This window comes from Dasypus novemcinctus, chromosome 8, assembly GCF_030445035.2.
Source record: "Dasypus novemcinctus isolate mDasNov1 chromosome 8, mDasNov1.1.hap2, whole genome shotgun sequence".
Classification (NCBI taxonomy): Eukaryota; Metazoa; Chordata; class Mammalia; order Cingulata; family Dasypodidae; genus Dasypus; species Dasypus novemcinctus.
Window position 1 is genome coordinate 84,264,636 of NC_080680.1, and position 11,556 is coordinate 84,276,191.

Genomic DNA, 11,556 nt, shown 5'->3' on the forward strand with positions numbered 1-11,556 from the left:
ACTGCTGCATTTTGTATGACTTGTTGTAAACTGCCAGGAGTGCTTGCTAATTTAGTAGTTAATGACAGTCATAGAGAGTGTTTTTCTTGCCCCTGGAGAGATTTTAGACACAGCTGGGGTAGATTTGCCACTATCAATTATTCACAGTTTTAAACAAGAAATGGCCAGCGGGAGTCTCTTTTTTTAAGGGGAGGGGAAGGACCAGTGAAGGAACAGTGCAGCTGCTACCTGAGGGCAAGAGGAACCATGCATGGGGTTGTAAAAGGAGGTTGGCATGTTTGACCTTCATTTTTTTTCAAATTGTACTCCCGTCAGTGTAAATAAGTGAAAAGTAGAGCGTAGAACTTTTAAATTCTGGCCAGGGCCTTTTCCAGGCTCCAGTTAGGCTCTGTGTTCAATCAGTCACCACAGTTGTTCTCTCTCGCACATCTCCTGTGTGTGATCTTTTACCACCACTGTCATGGGAGACTTTGTAGCCTGCCAAGAGGACCAGTGAGCTGATCTAGTTCAGCTGAGGGGGAACTTCTCTGTGAGATGGAATTAGGCCTCCCATGATGACACTGGAGGTGGCTCCCGCACTTCCTTAAGTGAACCTACTTACTTAGCACTCACCACCTAACAGGCACTAATGCACAGACAAGGCAGTCCCAGCTCCTGTGCTCAGAGAACTCATACCTGGTAAATCCTTCTACAAGTGACCTAATTAAACAGATCACCCCTCCCCACCCCACCCCCATGCCAGACTTTTAGTGTTTTGGTAATCTGGGCACAATTCACTTGCATCTACTGTCCAGTTTCTACAAAGTCCCCTTAATTCTTCCCACTCTTGATTCAGTTCTCCCTTTCCTTCAGATGAACTTTCTCTAGCGCTTAGCCCATTCCTCCCGCCATCTCCAAATGTAGTCATTTCTGGACACAGCTGCCTTTAGACCACATGGGCATTTTGTCCTGGCAAATCTACACAAAATGATGACTGCTGCTTCGAATGTCCTACACATTTTGACTTTGCAGAGATAATTTGGCAACAGCTTGGATGTTACATCATCTCTCTGATGTATCATGGAAAACACAGTTTAGTTAAAGATAAGTAGATCGTTCTAGTGTTAGTCTGTGGTGTAATTTTGCCTTTTTCTTTGTGGTTTTCCTTTCTCTCTGGTTCCCTACTTCAACGGCAGTCATTGCAAAATCCCTTTGAGACAAGACCCCCATGACTGTAACACAGCCAGAGCGTCAGCTGCAGAAGGAGCTTGGGAAATGTGCCCCAAAGGGCTCTTCATTTAAAGACAGTCTCTTCTTTAAAGCACAGAGAGCAACACTGCCTTCCAGCCGAACCCCAGACAGGTTGCTCAGCACAGCCATCCAGGTTCTGAAAGAACTGGGGAAAGAGAAGGCAATTTAAGCCTTTTTTCAGGAAACTGTTTCTTTGAGGAAATTTTCCCAATTTGAATATCATATTTGGGAATTCTAAGGAAGCAAGGAATCTATTTGTGCCACCTTTTGTTTGTGGAATCATTTGTTGGTTATATGGTTCACATTTTACATATATACACTCTGGATACAACTCCTTTATCAGATGTGTTTTGCAAATATTTTCTTCTAGGCTGTGGCTTCTCTTACATATTCTTAACAGTGTCTTTTGAAGTGCAGTTTTTCATTGTCAGATTCTTAAAATCTAATTTACCAGTTTTGTTCTTTTATGGTTCATGATTTTGGTGTCATCTCTAGGAAATATTTAACTCAAGGTTACAAAGATTATCTTCTGTTTTCTTCTGTAGGTTTAACAGCTTTTAGTTGTACATTTAGGTCTATGAGATATTTTGAGTTAATTTTTGTATACGGTGTGAGCTATGGATCAAGGTTAATTTTTATTTATTTGTTTTTGCATATGGATACCCAATTGTTTCCACACCATTGGTTGAAGACCATTCTTTCTGCATTCAATTGCCTTGGCACCTTTGTCAAAAATCAATTGGCCATTAAAAAATATATTTTAAAAATTTTTTTTAAAAGAAAAAGATGTGATCCCTGTATCTTTTAAAAATAAATAAAAAATATATCAAAAAAAGAAAATCAATTGGCCATATTTGTATGGATCTGTTCTGGACAATATCCTATTCCTTTAAACTACATGCCTATCCTTTCCCCAATACCCATAATTTCTTGGTTAGATTTATAGTGAGTCTTGAAATCAACTTGTTCTTTTTTTTTTCAGCATTGCTTTAGCTATTCTAGTTCCTTTTCCTTTCCATGAAAAATTTAGAATCAACTTATGTAAAATTCTTAAAAAAAAAACATTGCTGGGATTTTGATCAGGATTACACTGAATCTATAGTTTGATTTGAAGAGGATTGACATTTTAACAATGTTGAGTCTCCTAATCCATGAATATGGCTCAGTTCTCCATTTATTTTTCTTCTTTGATTTCTTTGATCAGTGTTTTATAGTTTTCAATATACAGATCTTATACACATTTTGTTAGATTTATACCTATTTCATATTTTTATACTTTTTAATACTTTAAAATACTTTTTATACTTTTCTATGTCAATTTCCAATTGTGCTTTGCTAGTATATAAAGTCTATTTTTTTGTATGTTGACTTTGTATCCTGACTTTGCTACGGTCACTCATTAGTTCTAGTAGCTTTTATGAAGATTCTTTGGGACTTTCTATTTAGACAATCTTATCTGCAAATAGTTTTATTTCTTCCTTCTCAAGCTATATAGCTTATTTCTTTTTCTACATTATCGCATTATCCAGAACTTCCAGTATGGTATTGAAAAGGTGTGATGAGAGAAGACATCCTTATTCCTAGTCTTGGGGATAAAGCATTCAGTCTTTCACCATTAGGTATGATGTTAGCTATAGGTTTGTTGTAGATGCCTTTTATCAGGTTGAGGAAGTTACCTTTTGTTTGTAGTTTACTGAAAGATTTTTTTTTTTTAATAAGGAATTGATCTCAAAAATTTTTTTATTTTTCTACATCAATTATATGTTTATCTTTTTTCTTCTTCTGTAGACTGTTAATATGGTAGCTTGACTTTCAAATGTTGAACCAGCCTTGCATGCCCAGGATAAACCCTACTTGGTTGTAATGTATTATTCTATTTACATATTGCTGGATTCCATTTGTTAATATGTTTCGTGAGGGATTTTAGTCTATAGTTTTGTGGGTTTTTTTGTACTATCTTTGTCTAGTTTTTGGTAGCAGGTAAAGGCTACCTTGTAAAATAAGTTGGGAAGTATTCTTTCCTCTTCTATTTTTTTCAAAGAGTTTGTGTAGCAAAGCATTATAGTTTATGTCAAATTAGTATTACCGTATGGTTCACATTTTGGTCCATACATTTAGTTTTATACTTGTATGTATTCAGAACCTCATCAAGTTGTATGTTTATTCAAGGCCAGAGAACCACCTCCCACCTCCCCCACCTGCATCATATATCTAGTAACTGTACCAGAAGTGCTTTGTATAAGGTTTTGAACATAGTAGACGCTGCTGGTTGAGAGCAAGAGGTTAACAAGGGTAGGCCCCTGCTTTTGCAAAGGACTGGATGCTGTATTTAAAGCCAGTGATTGTATTTCATGACTCTCAAGATTACCATATCTAACCATAGGTCCAGAAAGAATTCTAGCCCTCAATTTCCAGTGGATTTAGCTCTGGGGCAAGGGATAAGCCTCAGGGCCCAAACAAAGCCTCAGGAAGTATGACCAGGGAAGGGCATAACGTGGAGGAGTTAGGAGATGCCAGCTTTCATTGGCTCTCTGGCACCAACGTCCAGTGTAATTCAGTATGAGTCCCTCGCCTCATCTTGTACATGGAGGAGATTTGGATCAGAGATGCGGTTTTCAACCCCTATTTCACATTATACTTGGGGATCTTTAAAAAAGTCCCCATTCCCAGGCCTTACTGGACCATTTAAATCAGACTCTCTAGAGGTGGAGCCCAGCAGATGGTTAAAGCTCCCCAAATGGTTCCAGTGTACAACCAAGGGTGGGTACCACTGGATCAGACCCATGGTTCCCATACCTGTCTGAGCACCTGAGCTGCTGATTTAAAAATGCCTCCCCTTGGGGAGCAGATATGGCCCCAAAGGTTGAGCACCTGCTTCCCACATGGGAAGTCCCGGGTTCAGTCCCTGGTGCCCCCTAAAAACAAAAACAAACAAGCAAACAAATGAAAAAAACAACTCAGGGGAGCAGATGTGGCTCAGTGGTTGAGCACTGGTTTCCCACCTACGAGGTCCTGGGTTCAATCCCTGGCCCTGGTACCTCAATAACAACAACAATGACAACAACAAAACCTCCCAGGAGATTTGATTCAGTAGATCTGGGGAAGGGGGAGTTGCCTGGAATCTGAATTTTAGACAAGCCTTCCAGATGACTCTTAACATTAGACAAATTTGGGCATCACTGAGTCAGAGAGCACTTCTCCACCTTTAATGTGCATGCTGGGCACTGTGGATCTTGTTAAAACATAGATTCCAATTCGGTGGGCCTGCAGTAGAGCTTGAGATCAATGTCACTAGCAAGCTCCCAGGTGGTTCTGTAGCTGGGGGCCTGGGGACTCCACTGTGAATAGGGAGGGAGTAGAGGCCTTCAAAGGGACCCTCCACTTACCCTTCTGAGGCACTTCCCAGCCTAAAATGCTACAGTCCCAAAGGCAGGTGTAGCTCCCAGCCTTAGTCAGTCTGAGCACCCCCTACACTTGCACACACTGGGAGTATCTCGGCCCGGCATGCTTGGTTTTGAGTAATCTGCTTTCTTTGCTTTATCTGTTCTCCCTTTCCTGGCTGTGTTGTTGCAAGTAAGTAATGGAAAGGGAAAAGGGGGGGGGGGGGTGGAGGGATGCATGGGGCAGCATATCCCAGCAGAGATGCTTGCACTCACCCATTGCACCCCACCACCTGGCTCTCACACATGGTGCCATGAGCCTGGATAATCAGAAGCTTCCAGTGTGGAAACAGCTCTCTCCAGCAAGGTTTTTCCCAGCGACGTGCTTCAAGTACCAATTTGGTGTCCTTGTGCTTCTGATCTTGCCAGCCTTTCAAAAGCCATTCCCTTGAATGACGACGAGCAGTCTCGATATGCTGGGTTAAAAATCTTTCATTTGGGTCGTGTTTGTTTATGAAGCAGCATCAATTATCAGGGATTTCCTTTCTACTGGCGTCGGCATCGAGAGAGGCACCGTCAGCCGCCAGCCGCAGTGACAGGCGTGTTTTGGTGTTGCTCTTGGGCCTCACAGATAATGGGGATATGAGGGGGGGCCTGGCATGTTCAGAGCGTAAGGGATAAAAGCATGTTGAAACACCTCGCTCCCCGTGTTTAGGCACTCCCCAATCTCACATGTTTTATTCGGTGGCTGTTATTTTGTGGCACGTTGCGAATGGAAGTCATTAACGAGACCATGAGCAGGGAAAAAGTGGATTTTTCATGGCTCCCGGCCCCGCCAGGCTGCTGTAAAACTTGCGTGTGCTTCGTGGAGGGGCAGCTGGAGCTTTCATCAGGCACTGGCAAGGGGCTTCCTGGTGACTTGGCAGAGGTGAACCTCAGCAAACAGCATGGGCAAAATGAGGAAGGGAGAAGAAAGGCAGTGGGAGAAACTGGCCTTGAAGGAGAAAGAGCATTGGGCACAGGAACTCACATATTTTTGTTTTAAGTTTGTGAATTATCTGGAAGCAAGTAGCACTGGGGAAACTAGGTGTATTTGGTACCCTTTGGGTAACAGTGACAGGAAACCAAGTTCAAGCCAGTGTAAGAGATTTAGGTATTCATGTCAGTGAAATGTTGAGGGGTATGTTGGCTTCAGGCACAGCTTGATTCAGGGCCCGAAACTATGTTGATTGCCATCTTTCAGTGGACATCATTCTTGGGTAGACTTTCTCTGAGCGCAGGCCCCAGGCATGCCCAGTCTTCCATTCCATCAGCTTAGCAACCCCAACAGAGATGGAGTTCCTTTCTCTCTGGAAAGCAATGGAGCAGCCTCTTATTGGCCAGGCTTGGACCAGCCTTGCATACTGAGTCAATCCATGTGAGGCTTGAACTCGCCACATCTGAGTCTCCTGTCCAGCTCTGCAGACAGGGGGTGAATTAGCTCCAAACAAGCCACAGGGACAAGGGTGAGTAAGGGTGGCTTTCCAGAGGGAATCAGAAAACCAATGGAAGCCAAGGAAAGTAGCAAGTATGAGGACAGTGGACAGGATCTGAGGCAGCACCAGCTTTGCCACCTACTCACCAACTGTCGTGAACAGATCCTTCATCTCTTTTCAAAGCATGAGATTTGGCCCAGGCCAGTGATTCATGACCATTTTTAAGAACCAGAACCAGTCTGAGGATCTGATGAGAAGCATAAACCTACCCACCCCAGAAAAATTAATATTCTCACATGTAGGCAACAGTCTGTGCATAATTTCTAGGGGTTCACAGGACTTGCAGGGGTCCCTCGTTCAGAATCCCTAGCCCAGGCGATCTCCAAGGCAGCAGATGCCAACCACCAAAGGAAAACTGGGCATCATCCAATACCTGCTGAATCAGCATTTCTGGGCAAGGGCTCTAGGTTCTCCACAGGCTTCTGATGTAACTGGTCTCTGGGAATTAGGGAACCATATGCCCAAGATTCTTTCCAACCCTTGTATTTTGGGATTATTCTCAACTCTAGTAGTTAATTGAGTTTTTTGGGGGGATGGGAAAAAAATTGGGCAGTAGGCAGAGTTTATATAGAACACCAGGACTATATGCCATTCATTCATTTATTCATTCCTTCACCGCTATTTCCTGAGCACCTGCTGGGGTGGCAGGTCACTGGTTTGGGGCCCATTATTGCTCTGGCCATGCTAGGTGGCACCTAGGTCTGAGAGGTGGGTCCAGGGCCCTTGTAGACGAGTGTCTCATCGGGATTCACCAAAGCTCTGCCTCTTGGCAGCCCACTCCTCCAGCCTGGGGAATTTCAAGGATCAGTCAGACAATGAAGAGCTTCTTTTTTCGCTAACCTGGCAGAGGCAGCGTATCTGTCTAAAACGGTTTCTTCCTAAAAGCAAAGGTGAGAAATCTAGTTATGTATGTTTCTCTTAAGCTTTCCTAGAGGTGCTTGTGACCCAAGTTTACATACACATGAATGTAAATTGAATATGAGGCTTTGAGTGCACAGGGAGCGTTTGTTACTGATGTTGTTGTCACTGATGTTATCCCCAATAGAAATTGCAGACATCAGATATAGAACCCTGGTGTCAACAATGACAACTTTATTAAATATGAATGTAAGTTCCATACGATGAACTGGTAAACATGGGAGCTTACTACAGTGTCTGACACACAGTAGGCACTCCATAAACATGTGAATGAATTAATTAGGATGAATGAATAAACAGTAAAGGGGTAAGGGAATATTCTAGAAGTTATTTTTCAAAAAACCCAAAATGGTTTAAAACTAGGAGACAAGAGCCTGAGTTAGATTTGCAGGCAGAGGCCAGCTGAGTGCTTGGCTCTCCAAGCTCCACCACTTCCTCCCCACCATCCCCCACCAACCTCTCCCAACCACAGCAGCATCGCCTTTTGTCTGTACAATTTGTTGACACTATCCTGAAGCAAGGCTTCTCAACCTTGACATTTTGGGATGCATAATTCTTTGTTGTAGGTGGCTGTCCTGAGCATTGTAGGAGGTTCAGCCTCTACCCACTAGCCAGTAGCACCCCCTCCCCAGCTTTGACAATCAAAAACGTCTCCAGACATTGCCAAAATTGACCTGAATGAGAACTACTCTCCTATGGTTTTATCTGGAGAAAGAGTTCCTTTGCCAGAAAGAGACAGAGCTGGGGAGGAGTAAACTCTTTGAACTAGCAGGTTAGGAGACCTATCCCCAGGTACTTCCAGTGGTCTGAGCATTCTATGTTTAAAGAAAAAAACAAAAACTGAGCAGTTTGGGTTTTGGGTTGGTTTCCAAGATAGGTTTTTTCACTTTGAATGTCCTTCTCCCTTGGGACTAGGGTCCCTTTGTAGCTGGATTTTGTCTAGTTTCTTGACTGTACTACAGAAAATGAATTTCAAGAGCACGTCGCATTAGTTAGGCTAGTAATTTATTAAGGTAGTGAGGGAAGAGAAATGGGAGAAAATAAATCATGGGTCCCAGGTAGAGAGGAAAGGGCTGAAAAATGATAAAGTGGGCTGACTTACAGACTGCAATTCCCCATTATAGATTATAAATGCCCAGGTTTTACCCGTGTGGCCATCATGGCAGGGGGAAAATGGCGAGAGCAGGGAGAAGAAGGCAGGAACAGGCACACGGACCGCCACCAGGATAGGATGAAGGCAAGAGAGGGCAAAAAGCCTTTACGCTTGCTTTTTGAACCATTAATTATTCCACCCCTTTGCTAATAACATGGGAGGAGTCCCAGCTGTTTGCTGTTTTGATTGATTGCCCCACCCATCAATCCCCCAGGAGGGCCCAATGATAAGGCTCCTGGAAAATATCTGGGGCTTCTCCTGCCTTCTGGAGGAAATCTCATTCTGAATGGCAGAATCTCTTGAGGGTCTTCCAACAGCCATCTTTGGGATATTGATGTCCATGTGGACTCTTTGCCAGGTTCCAGATCCGTCTATTGATTTCCTGCTAGTCTGCTTCACCTTTGTGGAAGAGAATGGAAGAAAGCCAAGAACAACCAACTCTACTTCCCCAAAGAGAATATCGGCAGTCAAGAAGTCTGAATTTTCAGGAAAAGTAGCCAGTAATAATTATAAAGTAATAATTGCTGCCATGTTTGAACACTGAATATGTGCAAAACCTGGGCTCAACTTGTTATAAATCTTATCTTATTAACTCTCTTCAACACCAGGAAACTATTATTATCACCATTTTACAGTTGAAGAAACTGAATCTGAGAGAAGTTAGATTAGTGGCCCAAGGTCTCGCAGCAAGTGCATGGTAGAGGTGAGAGTCTAACCCAAGGCTATGTGACTCCAGAAAGTGCACAGTCCTCCTGTAAGGAAAGGGGCATCTTCTCCCCTGCAGCTTGCCCCAACAATGCCTCTCCAGGAGTCCCACCCTAGGAGTGAGGGGTCTGGGAGCTGTCACTGAATCAGGGGAGCGGAGAGCAGCCACAGCATGGAGGCCTCCTGCCAGCCTTTTTCCCTGGCTATCTCTGAGAGTTTGGTACCCTGGAGCTCCCGAGGGATGTTCCCTGCCACTCTCCCCATGTTCAGGGATGGATAAACGCCTTGATGTCAGGTTGATGAGAGTCCAGCCTGGGGTTCTGGCCAACTGACCATAGTGCTTGTTCTTTCCCCACAGGGTGTTTTTCCTGAATGTGCCGTTTGATTCTGTCATCGAGCGGCTGACCCTGAGAAGAACTGATCCAGTCACAGGAGAAAGGTTGGTGCCAGGTCCCTAGGGCTTGGCCATCTGAGTGCTGCCAGGGCCCATGTCCAATTGCGGAGCCTCAGCTCTCTGTCTGGCTGGCCAATACCTTGGTAGGGCAGCTCCAGGGATAACTCCAGCGACTAAAGACAAAAGATTCTAGAAAGGGGACTTATTAACCTAGCACCACTGAGCCCTGTTGACCCTCTTTGCCTGGCAGAGTAACCAGGCGATTAATGTCCACAGCTCTACAGCAATACACTGGTAAAATGTTCACCCACTCTATCCCAGGGTGTCAGAATGTGAAACAGATACCTTGGGTGGGCGTCATCTGTGCACTTCATGCGGCCTTTGCTCTCACCATGATGTATCCCACAGGTGGCTGCTTGTGCACACTCATGCCCATGGGAACCAGTTGGCAGTTCACAATGAAACACATTTTAAAGTCCCCCAAATCGCAAAGGGTAGCCACTTCCATCCTCTCAGGTTATGAGGGCCACATTTTCTGGGTGGGAACTCAGGAAAGGAGTGTGGTGAAGCAAGAAGGAAATACCAGGATTTTTCTCAAACATTAGCCTGATCTGTTGTCCTTCCTGCCAGAGGGCAGCCCAGGCAGACCGATGTCAACTACTATGGTCTTCGTGTTGTCCTGCTTTGGGTGTCTTTCCCAAGAGTGGCTGACGATGGCACTTACTATCATCTCTACTCACATTTGTTGTTATGACTTGTATAATGTTTCACTTCTCCTTTTGACTATAAGCTCCATAAAGACAGTCAAGTCTGTCTTGCATTACATTAACAACAGATATAATGCCAGACACACAGAAGATGCTTAATAAAAGAAAGAGGAGGGAAAGGGAGGGAAGGGATGGGAGGGGGGGGGAAAGGGGGAGAAAGATAGAGAGAGAGACAGAGAGAGAGAAAGAAAGAAAAAGAAAGAAAGAAAGAAAGAGAAAGAAAGAGAGAAAGAGAGAGAAAGAGAGAAAGAAAGAGAGAGAAAGAGAGAAAGAAAGAAAGAAAGAAAGAAAGAAAGAAAGAAAGAAAGAAAGAAAGAAAGAAAGAAAGAAAGAAAGAAAGAAAGAAAGAAAGAAAGAAAGAAAGGGGAAGGAGGAAGGAAGGAAAGGAGGGAGGGAGGAAGGAAGGGAGGGAGGGAGGGAGGAAGGAATTTGGCACTTATATTCTGCCCACCTCCTATTAGTGATCTGTATCTTTCTTCCCCGGGCAAGGATCAGATGTGGCTCTCTTAGTAGCCAGCTGACTGTGTGCATACAGCAGGGGCACTATAAATGTTATTGATGATGATGAAGATGGGGCATACCAGCTTGGTCAACAATAGAACCTTCCACGCTAGACCATGGGTGACCTCTTGCCCTACCCCCTCACCGTAGGTACCACCTCATGTACAAGCCGCCTCCAACCATAGAGATCCAGGCTCGTCTCCTGCAGAACCCAAAGGATGCTGAAGACCAGGTCAAGCTCAAAATGGATCTGTTCTACAGGAGCGCCGCAGAGCTGGAGGAGTTCTATGCGTACGCCATCACCATCAATGCGGACCAGGACCCCTACACCGTCTTTGAATACATCGAGAGTGGGATCATTAATCCCCTGCCCAAGAAAATTTTCTGATGCATATAGGGCAGGGAGTATCCTCAGGGAAACAATATTAATCCCCTACCTCCAATCTTCTGGAAACCCCAACCAAGCCAATAAAGAGTACTGGGTGTAGTCTCATGTGTCCTGGAGGTGATGTGGCTGGAAAGTGGCCTTGTCTTTAGGTCTGGAAGCACAGGATAAGGAAAGGCCAGGGAAGCAGTGAAGCAGAGCGTTTCAGATTGGGTCTCTGGGGTCAGACCTGGGATGAGTCCTGGCTCCAGCAGCAGTGAGCACTCTTGGATAAGGCACTAACCCTTGGAGCCTTTCTTTTCTCACAACGAAAATGGGGGTGTAATACCACACAGGATTGTTGTGGATTAAATGAGACATGCAGATAAAGCTCTTAGCGCAGTGCCTAGCACATGGTAAGTACTCAATAAATGCAGCTGTATAGAGGCCATCGTTTCTAGAGCAGCACTGTCCATTAGAACTCTGCAGTGATGGGCATGCTCTATATCTGCACAGTCCAATGCAGCAGCCACTAGCTACACGTGGCTATTGAGCACTGGAAATGTGGCTAAGGGAGCCCGAGGAACTGCTTTTTTATTTATTTTTCAC

The 11,556-nt window shown here is 44.3% G+C and overlaps 1 protein-coding gene across 2 annotated transcripts in view; it reads left to right on the top strand.

Annotated features, from left to right (window-relative positions):
• Positions 1 to 11,070, top strand: part of AK8 (adenylate kinase 8) — a 139,497-nt gene extending 128,427 nt beyond the window's left edge. For both annotated transcript variants that reach the window (XM_058302134.2, XM_058302135.2), the window contains 2 exons: positions 9,280 to 9,360; positions 10,734 to 11,070. In XM_058302134.2, the coding sequence (XP_058158117.1) occupies positions 9,280 to 9,360; positions 10,734 to 10,971 (319 nt within the window). In that variant the 3' untranslated portion in view covers positions 10,972 to 11,070. The remainder of the gene's footprint in view (positions 1 to 9,279; positions 9,361 to 10,733) is intronic.
• Positions 11,071 to 11,556: the final 486 nt, after the last annotated feature.